The 16,347-nt window shown below is 55.5% G+C and overlaps 2 protein-coding genes across 2 annotated transcripts in view; both read right to left on the bottom strand.

Moving 5' to 3' along the window:
- Positions 1 to 1,285: 1,285 nt before the first annotated feature.
- On the bottom strand, positions 1,286 to 12,495 carry CLEC19A (C-type lectin domain containing 19A). Its single transcript, XM_068908368.1, has 5 exons — positions 9,959 to 12,495; positions 5,281 to 5,446; positions 5,040 to 5,133; positions 3,375 to 3,507; positions 1,286 to 2,406 (listed from the first exon to the last, which is right to left on the bottom strand). The coding sequence occupies exons 1-5, from the start codon at positions 10,047 to 10,049 to the stop codon at positions 2,327 to 2,329; spliced, it is 564 nt and encodes a 187-aa protein (XP_068764469.1). The 5' UTR covers positions 10,050 to 12,495; the 3' UTR covers positions 1,286 to 2,326.
- Positions 12,496 to 14,578: 2,083 nt separating this feature from the next.
- The window catches only part of SYT17 (synaptotagmin 17), a 42,504-nt gene continuing 40,735 nt past the window's right edge, over positions 14,579 to 16,347 (bottom strand). The window contains exon 8 of the mRNA XM_068908367.1: positions 14,579 to 15,681. Within this exon, the coding sequence (XP_068764468.1) occupies positions 15,485 to 15,681 (197 nt within the window). The 3' untranslated portion in view covers positions 14,579 to 15,484. The remainder of the gene's footprint in view (positions 15,682 to 16,347) is intronic.

Here is a 16,347-nt window from a genome sequence, read left to right as displayed (position 1 = left end):
CCTCCTGATAGAAGTCAACACATTTTAAAGTTGTTTTTTAAAGGAGAATGCAAATTATTTTACTATTGTTATGTTACATTTATTATTCTACTATCGTACAGAAAAAAAAAAACACAGCTAAGCCATCCAAAAGGCTTGTGACGGTAACGATGCTTTAAACAGCTATGACAAGCCTATAGAGAGCGATTTGGAAGAATTACTATTGCATTCACTCTTTAAGAGCAGAAAGTCAAATCTGCGTGGCGCAGATGCCCACGGCAATGCCGCGCGCGCCGCCCAGCGCCGTGCGAGCCTCCTCGCTGCCCGCCTGGCGGCGGAAAGCAGCCTCTCCCCGGCCCAGCGCCGCGGCACACGCGTCCTGATGCAGCAGAGCAGCTTGGAAGGATTATTTCACGTCTCTTGCAGCTCTAGGCCTGTTTGCTCACCCCAGCGTGGCGTCGCTGGCTGTTTATTTCTACAACTATTTACTATTGATTTTAGTGTATTTATTCAATCCTTTGAGTATTTCAGTGGCTCTTTGGCCTTGCTAGACCGTATATGCCCAGCAGATGCGCTCTCACTCAAAGGGCAGCACAGCTGCTACAAACGTTTCTTTACATCCCTCGAGGGGGAGTTTCGGTACGCTCCTCTCCCCTCTCCACCCGGCTTTTCCTTCTTCCTCTTGTTGCCTGCCCGGACTTAACAACTTTTCCAAGGGAGACAGGGTTGCCCTGTCTTTCTGCAGGAGCTCATCTTATTTCTTTGAAGCAGAATGAAATCCGTCAGGTTTTCATCACTTTTGCTGACCCAAAAGCCGGCAGGTAACGCGCGAGGCCGTGCTCTTGCCAGCCGAGCAAGCAAGGCGACGGCGGGCGCTGCCGGCACGCGCGCCCTTCGGCGACGGGGCGAGCATCCCGCCCCGCCTGGCCGCTGCTCTTGCTGGACGCCCCTCTGGGGCGGCCGCCGAGATCAGCCAGGCCAGGCGTCAGCCCCGCTGCCGGGGTCCCGGCGCCCGCTGCGCGGCGGCGCGCTCGGCCCGGCGCAGCCGGCACCCGCACGCCTCCCCGAAACCAGAGCCGGGCGGACGAGCTGTAGTGCAGCGGCTCGCCCGGTCTGCAAAAGCACTGCTCCGGTCCTAGCGAAGGAGGGGAGCATCGCGGGAGCAAGCGAGCAGATCGCCCGCGGCTGCCAGCGCCCTGCCTGCACCCCGCTCCCGGGCCGGGACGGGAGAGGTGGCCCTGCAGTGCCGACCACCGGGGCCGACGGGACACGTCCGCTCCTCCTTCGGGATGTCCGTGATCGCAGCAGAGCCTGTCCGAAACACCTCCGCCGCGCAGGCCGTTGGGGTCCGGGCGCTCCCAGCTCCCCGCGTGCCCGGGACAGGACAGAAATGCCCCGTGACCAACACGGCCCTGCACAGCAAACCCACCGCGGTCACCGCTGCCGGCACCGGCACCGGCTCCTTCGTCCTCGCCCCCGGCACGCTCCGAGCTGGTCGCCCCGCCACCGCGGTGCAGACGGGGGCCGCGCTGCCTCCGTTTGCACGAGGCCCCCAGCCCGCGGCGCCTCGCCGCTACCTCCCTCGGCAGCGTTAGAAAGACGGAGGAAACTCCTCTTGCCGTTTGCCATTTATTTCAGCGGAGAGAAAATAACCTCAGCGACGCAAAGGTACTTTGCATAACTCAACAGAAAACGTCGCTTTTCCTCTGCTCTTCAGACTCCACAGGCAAAATCGTTTCCTACACGCAGCTATTTTGGGGGGTGGGGGAGAGATAACTGTTTGGTGTAATGGTAAAATAATGGATTTCCTCTAATACTATGTTTTGAACCAAAATCCAGGTGCGGCTTTGGGAGCCCTCGCTGGGTTTCTAACAGAGCCTGGCACACGAGCCACCCCGGCCGGGAGGGCTGCTGCCCCGCTGCCTGCCGGGACGGGGTCCCGCGGCGCCGGGCAGCCCGCCGGCACGCCGGGCCCACGCGGCCCCCGGCTCCGGGCTGCAGCCGCGGCTCTCCTGCCTCCTTGTGCTGGTGCCTGGTCGCGTTTATGCATTAGAGACGTTTCCTTCAGGCTGCGCGGCAGGTCCGGCTGGGGACGCTTTGCCAGGTGTATCGGGCCCCGCGACAGACCTACGGCACGGCCCTACTCGCTCTGCCGTCGGCCGCTATTCGCCGAACGCCAGCTGCGCCTCGGGCGGCAGCAGGAGCCGAGGAGGGTACGTTCTAGGCAGGGCGGCTGGCGTCAGGCGTATAACTATTTACAGGAGCCGCTGAACTTGCGGCGGCAAAGTCGAGCGTGCCGGCGGTCCCGCGGCCCCCGCTGCGGGCGCTCGCCGCGGCGCGCTCGCCGCTAGTCGGCCGCCAGCGAGGGGATCTTGCAGACGAAGGGGAACTCCCTGCCGCAGCTGTTGTCGTTCCAGGACCGCAGCGCTGCCGGGGAGAGAAAACACGCCCTTAGCTTTAACTTGTAACGTGATGTACAGAAACACCGCGGCCCCGGCTGCTCCTTCACCGCTCCGCTGCTGCCCGCTTCTTTCTGTCCCGCATCAGGGCCAGCGACCGCTCGCGGCTGCCTCCATCCTCGCGCCCGGCACGCGCGGGTGCAGGAAGGCAGCGGCGTAACCCCCAGACGAGGGCACGGGCACATTGCTCCTGGGCAGAAAGGAAGCAAAATTAAACGGCGGGTGCAACTTCTGTCGACGTCCCCAGGGCCTGGGTGCAGCCGTGAGAGTCTCACAAGAGGCAGCGAGTGAGGAGCTGTGATTTGTGCCCCGCGGTCTCTGCAGGTCAAATGTATCTATTTGCTGTTACCTGCTAGGAAAACACAACTTTGTGCTCCTCCACCCCGCGTGTGTAACACGCTGCAATGGCACTAAGCAGTAATAACAGAGAGCGTGAAGCATTAATTTTTGCACAAGCAGGATTTTGCCACACTTCAGCGAGATCCCTGTGGCCTAAACGAGGGAGGGAAAAGCTGGTAGATTGAAGGATTTTTCCACAAGCTGCGTGCAGGAGGAGGAAATCAGAAAATTTGACCTTTGACTAAATGCAGCAATTCTCTGAAGTGAGTGATGTTCCCCTCCTGCCTTCTGTTCATCAGAAACGGCTGCGATTGGAGAGGGAACGTGTCAGAGGGGGAGAGAAATGGGTTATAAACAGGGAAAGCGAGTGCATACGTGTTTACGGGGAGGGAGGGGGCGCACAACCCCTGCGACAGGGCCACAATAACAGAAGACACATCACCTCTCTGCACAAAAAAACCCGAGAAAATAATAATAAAAAAAAAATTGAAATGCAAATTGTCAGCCTGCCAGCACCCTCTTCAGAAGAGGCTGAGCTGAATTTATTTACATGCAAATAAAACTTAACGTGTCCTTGAGCCGTGGCCTGGCACTCACCGCTGCTCTGCCTGTACCAGATCTGCACGCAGTCCTCCTCCCCCGGCATGGCGTGGATCCCGTCGTCCGGCTGGTTCCCGTCCCAGTAGTTGTAGTCGTACGAGGAGCCGTCTGTCCATTCGAAGTGACCCTCCTAGAAACACAAGGACTGGGGAGCAAACGCCGGGGCACCCGCTGGGGACCGGTGCAGGGGGGCACAGGGACGGGGACAGGGACGCCTCTGCAACAGGCTAGCAGGGGCACGGAGGTGGCCGCGCGTGGGAAGCACCAGCCAGAGCAGCCATCTCCGTAGCATACGCGACGAAATCAAACCACTGATTTTTAACAACTCCCCCTCGCCTCAAGTATTGTAACACGCCAGACTACACTGGTAAGTGACAAGGCACGTTTGGCATAACTGGTCCGAGAGGGCCGGTGCCATTCAGGGCGGTGGGAGGACTCAGGGCGACTCAGAGGGTTTGCAGCCCGCAGGGGCGCGCGCGAGCCCAGCCCCGGCCGCGACGAGCCCTGCCGCCCCGCGCGAAACCCGCAGCGCGCCGGCGGCGCCGGCTCTCGGCTTGGCACACGGCAACCCAAAGCTGCTCCAAAACGGAACTAAACCCCTCTCTCTGAAAGTTGTTTCTAAAAGAGCTTCCTGAATATATCCTGATTCTCTTGAAATCATCCTTATAACTTGAAAGTGTAAAAATCCTGTTTCTCGCCTTTCCTCCATTTCCCTTCTTCTCTCGATATCCACAGAAGACTTGTTCACGTGTGACTGTTCTCCTGACTTTCTCCGTTTTTATTTTCTCATTACGTATTTCCAAGATTTCAGCTTCTGTAAGGCTGCAGAGTATCGCACAATGAAACCTGCTGATGCTGACAGTACCTTTTTTTTGAAGTTGGAGACGCTTTCAGCTTACGAAGGGACAGCACTAGACTGCGTTACGCTGTAACTTCTCAAAACAATTTTCAAATTTTTCAGAATTATAGAAAGAAAGAGCAAAAGTGCTTGTGCAGCACATATTCTACTGTACTTACAGGAAAGATAGAAAAAAGAGGCCAAAGAAAAAAATATATAAGAGATGCCAGAAAAACAGTTTCAGAATTGGAATTACTGCCCTGTTCAGACTCTGTAAAAGGGAAATAACTTTTGCATTTCAAACATTCAAACCATTTCATACATCTCAAGTGCGAGAGCTTTGCTTTGCTTTGCTTTCCCACCTTCTCTGCTCCTGTTCCTGCTAGTAAAGCCTCGTGGCTGAGGAGAGCGACTAATCCTCGGAAGTTACTTGATTAGGCTAAAACATCGCAAGGAGAGTGGACATGCCTAGAGGAGGCGTGGAGAGAATATTGGCACCAGGAGTACAATACTTTTTCTACTAATTAATTAATAACGACATGAATAATCAATCATTCTGAATCTATTAATTCTAGTAACACTTTTTTTTAAAAAGCAGATCAGAGGAGAAGAAAACACGCCTTTCCCTTGTGCGCTGCATAACGATGGTCACATCACGACTGCCAGGCGGAGCAGCTTAATGGTTTTGGGGGAGAGAAGAGGAAAATCAAGCGGCTTTCCTGGGGTAAAACGCAGGCCAGTGAATTAAAGACAAAAAATTACCGCTGCCTCGCTCGGACAGCTGCGCGAGAGGCGGCGGCGGGGGGCCAACAGCGCTTCCTCACCTGCCGGAGGTCGTTGAGTCCCGTCCAGATGTCGGTGGGGATCCCCGGCACGCGGCTGTTCACCAGGTCGTACACAAAGACGTTTTCTTCCCAGCTGGCGAAGCAGCGTCGCACGCAGCAGTTAGGAGGTTACGTTACCCAAACGGTCAAAGACCTGCCCTTAATCGCTCGCTCTGTGGCTTGGACGCACACAGCCCCGTCTCCTAGTGCCCTGGGACAGCCGGGCCCAGGCACCTCTTACCTGTGGATGGAGGCCAGTTTCGCCGACCTGATGCCGACGGAGAACTCGGCGCAGTAAAGGTCAGCCTCGGCCCACGTTTTGTTGATGGGGAAGTATCTGTAGCAGTGGCCCTCGTACTCGCTCCAGAAGAGAGGGCAGGAGAAGGCCTGCACGGGCTCCGGCATTGCTGGGGAAAGGCAGAGAGAGGCGGAAGTGGCGGCGGCGAAGCAGCGCGGGGCGGCGGCGAGCGGCCACCCCATCCTGCACCCCAGCAAATAAACCGAAAAAAAAGGCTTGTGAAAAAAATTAAATTTGCAGAAGCCGTGCGTGTCCCAGTTTTGGTGTCTACTTAGAAAACTCAGGAGGACCCTTTCAAGTCTAATCAACATGGTTTCAGGCACAGAGGGCTTTACAATGAAGGTGCCCCAACCTTTTGCTGCCTATTGGGAAAATGAAAGGTCGAGCCTCTTTGCCGGTGTGGGATGCCAGCCGGGCGCAGAGTGGAGAAAGTGTGTCCCCGCCAGGAGACAACGGCTGATGGGCTGCAGAGGCACGAACGCGGCCGTCTCCGCCGCCGTCGCAGAAAGGCTTGTGCGAGCCCATTCCTGCCCAGCCGGGGCTGGCCATGGCGAACGCTGCCTTTCTCTAGGTTTGGCCTCAGCACACAGGCAAGCGGCTCCAAAGAGGCCACGTATGTCCCCAAATACATTTCTGGAGCCTTTGCCCTTGCCACAGGGTAAACACAACTGGTGCTTTAAAGGTCTCCTGATCTGAGGAGCACTCACCTTTTTTCTGTGGTGATCCTACACTTCTCACTCCCTCGGGATCATTTACAAAGGAGAAGGCAGAACCTGGGCATAACACCCCGATACCAACATGCATATAAACCCCAAACCATCAGCCCACAGTCAATACACTTAAGTCTCTTTTTTGCCATTTCTGGGGCCGTTCGAAGCCACCCAGGTGTGCCGAGCAGGTTGCACTCCTCAGCGCTATTTTGGGTCTTGCCCAAGCAGGCGAAGTCGCCCATGGCATGGCCGGGGTAGGACGAGGGGTTGTGGTCTTTGAGACCAGAGGGACCAACCAGTGCATGCGAAATCCCTGGGGGAGGTGGATGCCACAAAACCAACCAAGCAGGTAACAGGCTCCAACTCGGAGAGGTCAAACTGGAGCTAAAAAGCCTTTGGCATGAAAGGACTTCACAGAGAAAGAACTTTGCAACGAGTGCAATCAGTGTGCGGAGCCAAACACTACTCAAGGCAGCATGTGAAGCAATAGCTCTGAGCATAGCACTGCTACGTGGAAAAAGGAGAAATGAGATGAATTTTAAGTGGCCACAGGAGCATTAGCTGAGCTGAACAACTTCCCCCTAGTCCCAGCACTGGCACTGGCAACTCCTTGGGTGATAATTTTGTATTTCATCAGTTCTTTCTGCATAGGGATCTCAGAGCATTTTACAAACATCAGGTAATTAATCCCACAAATCCCTCCTGAAGCAGGCATTACACACGATTTGCAGATGACAGAAACTAAAAAGACAGAGCCTTTTTTTCCTAAAAAGGGTACTGAGCAGATGCTGAAACGAAGCCTTTACCCCCCCGCAGAGCACGGTGCCTGCCGGTCCCCGCACAGCCGGCCTCCGCCTCCAGGGCCGAGTAACCCTGGTGAGATGCATGGCTTGCTTGTGCAGCCTTATCTCTGATGGCTTTACAGGCTAGGGAAAAAAGAAAGATAAGAAACCTCTGGTTGAAAGTTGGAGGAAGAGCGGTGCTCCTGCTGCTCCCGCAACGTGCCGATGCCCCGAGTCACGAGTGTATGTGGTTTCGCAGCAAAGCCTCCCCAGCAGGACTGCACCCAATGCCTGCATGCATGGGGTACCAGTTGGGGTAGTAGAGACTTTGCCCTGATGGACACCATGAGCTCCACAAGCCCTCTGGGAACTGGTATGTTTAGAGAGGCTGTTAAAAACCTCACCAAACTCTTCACTTTTAGCAGCATGACGGCAAAATTAGCAGGGCTTAAACCAGCAGCAAGCAAGGCCCTCTGCTTTGGAGTGCTAATTGCACCGGGGTTTCTGGGGTCCCAGTCCCAAATGGTCATCATGGGCCCAGCGGCTGACCTCATCGTCCGGTAGAAGTCATCTCCTTTTGTGCTAAAGAGACAAGAAAGGTCATTGATGGGGCCAGTCCTTCTTTGATATTCTACACTGCTTTCCCATTAGGTATCGTCAATTTGATGCGCTTCAGCGAACCGTAGGTGCCTGAAGGAATTTGAGGTTAAATATACCAAAAAGGAAAATAAAAAGGGAGGTCAGTGTTTAATCAGCATCTTTTCTGTTAGGTCAACATTGAAGGCTTTCACATTCTCTTTGGAAGAGAAATATTACTCTTAAATTTATAGGCAGGAACCACCGTGGTAATGCTTCTATCTGGGAACTTTGGGGGCTATTTTTAGCAGAAAAGTCTTAAGAGTTGCATGTGTGGTTGTGAGTACATGAGTCCCTTTATTGCCCTGTAGGGAAACTTCATCACCTAAGCCAGCAGCTGATGATGGTATTTTGATCTAAAAAAACCCCAGAGGAATCATTCTGGGGATATTTGTGTCAGATTGCCACTTCTAAACACCCCAGCAGACATTGCGCCCAGCAGCATCAGCTCACCCTACAGCGCGGGAGGGTTGGGGTTTCCCACCAGCATGAACCTCTCAGTCACCGGAACGACCCCAAACCATTTTATCAACCTGCACCCAAATACCTGGGGAAAACGAGGGCAAGATCTTTCCTTCCACCGCCTGTTTACACTGTAAGAGAGTGCGGTCAGGGCTGGGCTTTAATATAGCACCAGCTAAATAGGTGTCCAAACTTGGCTGAAGATAATGAGGTGATAGTAACTCAGGAAAGCTGGAAAACAAGAATTTGGGGTCATCATAAGAGCTTTGAGCTCTCGGAAGCTGTTTTGGTGCCAAAAAAAATGGAGCCTTTTTATTTACTAATGTGCTGGGACCCTCTGCAGAATCACAAAGATCCCTCTTAACGAGCAAAGTCACTTGTCAAAATTTTGTAGAAGCTGGCACATCTCCAACAAAAAGTTTCACTTCCCCAAGTGGCCACTTTCCAATCAGAAATAATTAAATGAGAAAATCCCAGCCAGTTTCAAGGTTTTATTATGCCAGAATGCTACTGGAAAAGACAAAATACCTACTGCCTGGCTCCCCCCGAGCTCAGCTAGTGACTCGGGGGCTCTTCCTTATCAGCCTCCCCCGGAAGCCGCAATGCTGCGTCCCCTCTAGCAAGCAGCAGGTTTGAGATACGAAGTTTGGGGCTAGGACATGACTGGCAAGAGCTACCCATGCAAGGAGCACGCCTGCGGGGGGTGTGGGGGGCATACAGTTACAGCAAAGCACTTTCAGCAGCAGGTAGGATGGGTTTAGGCTGGAAGCAGAGGCCATTCTTGCTGCAGGGAGTTGGAGGGCCCTGAAACAGCACTCCTAGCACACCCAGCAATTCACACTCCCTTGCGACCCGGAAAAGCCCTGAACCTCTTCAGATCTTCGAAAGCTGCTGGGATTGGAGGGGCCCATCAATACCAAGAGGCTTGTTCCAGGCTGAGGTGATGGCGAAGACCCAAGCGGGTCCCCAGGACACGCTTGGGACCACCAGCCCTCCCGTGGAGCCCCTCCGGCACCATCAGCAGATGACGGGAGGGCGTTCGGTCGCCGCGGGGCCGGGGGCGCGTGCGCGCTGCCGGAGGAGCCAGGCTCTGTGGAGCTGGGGGAGCAACCAGTGACGGGCAAAAATCATTTAATAAACGGACAATGTTTTACAAGTGTTTTTCAAAGTGCACGTTACAAATTGCCAAGCAAAATCTCAAACGAAGTGTGATAAAAAAGTGACATCATTTCTGATACCGAGGGCTCTGCTTTTTAAAATCTCACAGCAAAACCAAGCGGTTTTTACAGAACAAAATCTGCCACGTGTGTTCCCAGACGTCAAGACACCGCAGCCACGGGCAGCAGCCCTCCTGCGGCCCAGCCGCACCTTACCGCGAGCGCTCACACATAGCGGTAAGCTCACTTTTTTCCCCTCCCTAACCAGTTTTGGTGAAGCTCCCATCGACTAGTTGTCTGGCGGGAAAAGCAAGCTCGCATCGTCGATTTTTCTCCCTGACGATACTTAACGAGTCGCTTTCTGCTCACGTTCCCATATAAACCTGACAGCGCAGAGGAACGCGGCGCGGTAACTCCGGCGTTGCAGGGCTGCGCCCAGCGCAGGCTCCTGCTCCCCCCGGCCCCGTCAAAAGTTTACGAGAAGCTCGAGTGACACAGGGCAACCGCAGTCCCTCCGCGCCGCGCTTACCAGCAGCTGGGGAAAAAAGAAAGGGGCAGCGGGGGGGGATCGCCCCTGGAGCGGCGGCAGCGCCTGCTGATAGGAGAAAATCCAGCCTGTCCCCTACGCGGAGAAACGAAGCCTGCAGAGAGAAAGCGTGAGTACCCAGGAGCAGAGACCGGGGCTCATTTGTGGTTCCCCTTCCCAAATGAAGGCAGCTGATTTCCAGCAAAGTCCGGGCTTCCTGGAGCCGTCAGAGAAACTTGGAGAGGTGGCTGCGCGCCTCGCAAGAGGCGGTGGCTTTGCAAATTCCTGCCGAGGCGACCGCAGCCCACAGGTCCCCTTTACCAAGCCGCAAGCATGCTTGGCACTCACCTTGGCTGATTTTTATGTTGGTCTGAGGGAAAGCCTGGGCGGCGAGCAACGCTGCAGAGAGGACGGCGCACAAATCCCCCCTGATCCCCATGGCCGGCGGGCGGCGGACACGCTCTCGCTCCCGGCTCCGCAGGCAGCGGCTCCGTCCGGGATGGCCGGGCTGTGCCACTGAGACTGCCGGCGCGGACGCGAGCGCGGCCGGTGCGCTGCACCCTCCCCCGAAAGCAGGGGCTCCCCCCGTGACATGCCGGGAGGCTGGCCAAGCGCCCCTCCGCGCGGCAGCTGAGGGCTGAGCCCGGGCGCGCTCGCCGCACCCCGCCGCTCCGGCAGACCCTGGGGAAAGCGAGCGCCGGGGGGTGCGCGCCTCCGGCCGGGCAGCCTTTGTAATGCGCAAGGCATCTTATCCAAGCAAGTCTCTTATCTACCCTCCTGACTGCTTCCTGCAAGACCAGTTATTTCGTGCGGGCGGATTTACGGGTGCTGGCCTGCTGGCACGGCAAGGCTCGGAAAGGGAGCTCCCAAGGCAGAGCTTTTCCTTCCGCTGCCTGAAAACGTGCCCGTTCTGGCTGGTGCGAGACTGGCAGCCCCTCAAACACGTGCTAGGCTTGGAGAGAAGTTGTGAGCTGTGTTAATGCAGCAAAACCTGGCGACGGGGGCAACACGGGCGCGCTGGCGTCAGCCGGGACTGCGCGCTCCTCCTCTCCCCGGGAACCAGCCGGAGATGGGTCAAGACCCATGGCTGATGAAGAAGGTCTACCTTTATGCTAGGCTCATTTTTGATGCCTTTAGTTGTTTTTTTAAATCCATTGCTTCCCCTTTTTGGGCAGTCCTTTTGGAAAACAAGGGAAAAGGCAGTGTTTGGACACAAACAACCTGGAAGAGGAAACCACCAGCTGCACCGCAAGGACCATGCTTGTTTCAGCCACTCGCGTCTTGCCTAACTGCCAGGTCCACGGTGCTGTCATGCCGTCCTACAGCATCAGGAAGCCTTCAGCATGAAGCAGCAAACATTATGGATACTTTAGTGCATCTCCTTTCTGTGGTCAAACTTGTAATTAGAAATAAACTTCAGATTTTTAAGATATTGTATAAAGTCCTCTTTTTTTTTTTTTTTTTTTTTAGCTGTTTCCACTGATAAGAGCATACAGGAAAGAAACAGAAGAGATACAAGAGCTGTACAGCTCTGCTCCATTTCCAGCCAGTGTTGAATGAACTGCTTGGAAACACGGTCAATGCGCTATTCACGCTTTAGTCTTAGCTACGGATTTACATTTTCAGTATATTCTGGGACTACAGCTGGGATGACCCCTATTTTTACAGGCAAGATTCAGGAAGTAACAATTTGGGGCAACACAAAGCGTTCAGTATCGCAAAATACCCAGACTTATCCCAGAGACAAAAACCCATTCAATCAACTCTCATGTATTTAATTTTCTCTGCAGTTCATAAAACCTTTTAAGAACACTCCCCCTCTTTCCTTTGGAGCTCCACACATTAATCTGAAACTAGATAGCCCAAGGAAACGTCCAGTGATGGATCAGACCACTAAAAATAGAGGAATTCAGACTATTAAGAGACAACTGCATGCCTTCTCCCCTCTCAGCTGTATGCAATTCCTTGATAAAGCCCACGTTATAGGCGACCATCAGCGAACCACGGAACAAAACTCTCGAGCACATTAGCTTACCCCCAAAGCACAAAAGTTTATGCTTAATGAGAGAGCAGAGATCCCAAATAGCTAATCCCAGCCCACTTCTGAGAGGCGCAGCACCGGCAGCGTCTGGTCTCCCTCGACACGGCCGGTGTGAAGGCCACGCGTGACCGCGTGGCGGAGCAGCTGGCCGCCAGCTTCGCCCCCAGCTCTGGGCAGCACCGAGCACAGGTATGCCGGGCACGCAGGAGCTCTCCTCTTCCACGTGCTTTTACTGACGTTTCCCCATGGTGCTCTCGTTCAGGCTGTGCCAATTTTTGGCCGGGTACATATGTGACAACCCCCTCTGCCTGCGACACACGGAGACCCTACGGACCCAAGGACAGCCTTGGGGGCAAGGGTCTCTTTTGTAGGTTTTCTTCACCGGTGCGTAAGCAAGGCACGTCACAGGGCTCGCGTCAGCTTCGGTGGGTGCACAGAGATCATGCAGCTGCCCATGAGGCACGTGTGGAAGAGTATTAACGGCAACGCCAGGGATTGCTAACTCCCCCCACTCCTGCTCGGAGCCTTTCCAAGTAACAGGAACTGACTGGCCTCCTACCGCACTCGTTTGCCCCCAGGTTTCCCCGGGGGCTTCCCACTCCTCAGTGACTTATTGACGAGACCAACCAGGAGGAAAGCCAAAGAACAGAGATTTGCCACCGGCTGCGCTATGGGACAGGGGAGGCATTTTACCTGCGGTATTATCTTTAACTCACAGAGAGGCAGACGAGAACTGAAATCCGTCATCCACAGAGGAGGCACTTGGGAAGAGGGACCTCAGCGGAAGCTGGAACAGCCCTGAAGTAACTGCTGAAGTAACCTCTGTCCCCATCCCTGAAGCTTCGTGCTCTTTCTCCAGCTGTGCTGGAGAACAGCTAAGAGCCAGGTGGACACGGGCAGCTGTGTGTGGCCACAAGAAGTGGGGGCATTCACCTGGTGAGGTGCGGTTCAGAAGGTGACACGGTAACAAGGGCAAACTCCTACCTGCGTTTGCCCTCAGCCACATCAACTGGGTGATGGTCCGGCCACGAGGTCACTAAGGACAAGGTGTGCTCTGCCTTGGAGTGGGGTGTCTGCGCTGTCCCTCTCCCCCAGCTGCTGAGAGTTGTCTTCTTGACGCAAAGAGGAGAGCACATCTCTTGTAGGGAACCACGGACACTTGAATCACCTGTTCCTTGGCCAAACCCCCATCATCAGCCAGGGCTGAAGACTTTCTGTTAAACACGTGTTCAAAGACTCTGAAATACTCGAGAAGAACAGCTGGGTGAAGAACAGACACTCACAGCTCGCAGTTCCCACAGGGTTTTGCCGCTGCCCTCTCCCATCTGATCACACTATGCCCCATGTTCAGAGCTCTACGCAGCAGCGTGCCTTTGCGCTTGGAGACCTGCGGCTCCAGCAAGGCCCCCCTATGCTCCTGTTGCAGATTGCTGAGGCTTTGTGCTGGCTTTTAGAAGACCCTTGTTCCTGCACTTCTTACCTTGTATCTGTTGTGATTTCCTGCTCCATGATGGTGGGGCCACTGTACCAAATTTAGCTGTCGTGTGTTTTATGTGGAGAACAAAACAGGAGGTCTGTCTCCGAGCACAGAGGGGAATGAAAGACCCACAGCTCAACCTAAACCCGAGCAGGTTGCAGTCTGAAGGTGTCCTGCGGGCTCCCTGGTTGCAGAGTAAGAAAACAAACCTTTACGCTGTAGCACAGATATCCTGGACCACAGCAAGGCCTACAGGCTGACACAGTTGCGCTGGCTGAGAAAAACTGCCTAGAATTTCTTCCATTTTTTTCAACAACTGACTGGCCCCTAACTGTAGCAGCCAAACAACAAGCAGAGATGCAACATGCCTAAGCATGTGCTGTTTTCTTTTTTTTCTTTTTTCATTCTGGGCTGCATTCGATGAAACAGAGGGGATGGCTGTCGTAGCCAGCACGGCCAGGCACCGCTCTGATCCCCAGCCTCAGCGTCGAGGGGCCACGCAGGCAGAGGAGCGCCTCCCCCAGCGCCCCAGCCCCCCCAGGGCTGTGCCACGACACCCGCCCTGCACACCGCGCTGATTTTCCTCAGGACACATCTCCCGTCTGGAGTGAAAAGGGGGCTTTGCTCTGCGTAAGGGCACCGGGGCGAGCACCTGGGTTCGTGCTGCAGCTCAGCAGGGGCCCAGAGGAGGGACGGGGCTCGACCGAAACGCCCAGCGCTGCCTGGGGCAGGCAGGGTGCTCTCCACCTTTGCTCGACCTGAAGAAGAAAAGCCACGGGCAGCGGGTGCAAAAGGCCACAGGTTATTTTAAAGCAATTACACAGGTGACTTAGGGAGCAGCACAGGCCAGAGCCCTGAGGCCTTTCTCCCACCTCTTGGGCTTGATCGCGAAAGCCCTGATACGGCAGCGGAGGCAACCCAAGGCCTGAGGCTTTCCGTCATAACCTGGGTAAACACCGCTGAAGACGGAACAGATGCTTCTTTTTCCGAAATGAAGATACAGAAAGACAATAAATTCATGGGTCAGGCCCAGCTCCCTTCAGGCTGATGCTCTTTTAATTTGATTTCTGAACGGGCTGTAAGCAAGACACAGACTATTACACGGTCACAGCAACGCTGATAAACCGAGAAACGAAAAAAGATTAATTTGGGGCCCAATCTTGAAAGAACAGAGACCCAGAGCCCCATACAAGGCCTTTTTCGCATCAGATTCCCAGCGCTTCGGGTGTATTCTGCATGGGAACTACCCATGGGAAGAACAAGGCACTTGAACCCCTTTTGGGAGGGGTCTGCCCCAGCACAGCTCCCTGACGGCTCTCGAGCGGTTCAGCTGCGGTGAGCAAGGAGGAGGTCAACTCCCACCTGCGTCTCTCCTTGTGCCACAAACGTAACCAACTGAGCTCGACACACAGATGAATTATGCTACCAAGCATCACCTCAGTCTGTATGGCACAATTAAATAGATTTTTATTTTCAATAAATATACAATCTGCATCATACCAGACAATATGCTATGAAAAAAATGTACAGAAGCAGCCAACAGAACAGACAGCTTGACCGCAGCTACCTTCACTTGGTGACTCGGGAAACTACCTCGGTTAACACACAGGACACGGGAAGAGCCACTGCAGCCCGTCGGAGATTTAAAATTGCGGATTTGGGGTGTTCCTAACTGCGAAAGTCCCCACAGCGGGTTTCTTTTGCCCACCGTAGGAAAGGTTTTAAAAGACACGAGCTGGCTTTCCCCGTGCAAATGTTACTGGCAACGTCTGCTATATCGTGACGGTATCTACTCGACACACACAGAGGCCGCGAGGCGGAGGGGCAGGTCTCGGCGCCGACGACCGCCGGGCGGCCGCACAGGCGCGTCGGCGTGAGCGCCCAGCCGCGCGCGCCCGCAGGCGGACGAACAGGGGTTAACTCTGCTACTAGCACGAGGACAAAACCGGCGTGGGAATCGACTTCACCACAGTCTACCGCTTAAAAAAAAAAAAAAAAACACGCTAGCCTAATCACCACGTTCACCAACGAGAGCACAAGGTACCGATATCTCCAAGAAAACGAGGTCGTGGGCGGGGGCTGCGAGGGCAGCGGAGGCCGCCCCGAGCCCCCCGGCGCCGCGGCCCAGCCCACGGCCGGCGCCTCCCGGCCCGCTCGGCGGTCGCCGCTGCAAACAGCGGCGCGGTCCCAGGCGCGGCAGCGGCAGGCCCGGCCGGCGGCCGCCGCAGGTCAACGGAGCGCCGGCGGGCGAGGGCGCGAGGTGGGTTTTTTTTTCCCTCTTCTTGGGCTGTTTTCCCTCCTCCGCCCGCTGGGTTTGGCGGTGGCGGCCGCCGTCCCCCCCCTCGCCCCCCACCCCTCACGTCACCTCGAGGGAGGCGGGGGAGACGCGGTCGCACTCCTGCCGCGAGCGCAGGCTGTGCCACTGCTCCACGGCCGTCCGGTGCGAGCCCAGCATGCGGCGCCAGTGGTTGGACTCGGGGGCGCCCGTGGCGTACTGCCCGATGACGATCCGGCCGATGAAGTCGTTGCTGCTCTTCACGTTGTGGCCGTACACTGGGGAAAGAAGAGACGGAAAGGGGTCAAGGCACAAAGAGCCCCCCCCCCCCCCCCCCCCCCCCCCCGCCCCGAAAGCCGGACGCCCTGCATCGGCACGCGCACAACCCTGCTAAAAGCCGGTGCCCGTTTCCGCTTCCCCAGAGCTGCTTAAATCCTCGAGGCAGGTTCGCACGAGGCGGCGCTCGCGGCCTCTGGGGCGCGGGAGGCCGGAGCCAAGCGCCGAAAAGCCGAGCTCTGCCGCCCCTCACCGCACCCGTCCCGCCGGGGCTCTGCCGCCCCGGCCTCCCGCGGCGGCTTTCGACCCTCTCCCAGGGCGATCCCTGCCTTCGGCAGAAATGCACCTTCTTGCCGCACAGGCGGTCGGTGCGGCGACACGCGCTCAGGCATCAGACGTGCCCGCCCGGCTGGTGACATTTGGGATGTATTGCTAGGAGAGATTTTGCAGAAACCGTAGCCAAGATGCCAGAATTGCTGGCATATAACTTAGTACCTCAAAAATGTTAGTGAGATTTAATCAGTAGTTTGGAAAGAATAAGAAAAGCTGCACTACACGTTAAAATACAATTTAAATAAACAAGACCCTCAAAGCCACAACTCGCTATCACAATGTTTAGCAAGAATAGGTGAAGCAGAATTGCACTGGGGAAAGAAAGGCTGAAATAT

This window comes from Struthio camelus, chromosome 15, assembly GCF_040807025.1.
Source record: "Struthio camelus isolate bStrCam1 chromosome 15, bStrCam1.hap1, whole genome shotgun sequence".
In the NCBI taxonomy this organism is placed as follows: Eukaryota; Metazoa; Chordata; class Aves; order Struthioniformes; family Struthionidae; genus Struthio; species Struthio camelus.
The sequence above is the reverse complement of the archived record's forward strand: the minus strand, read 5'-3'. Positions and strand labels throughout refer to the sequence as shown.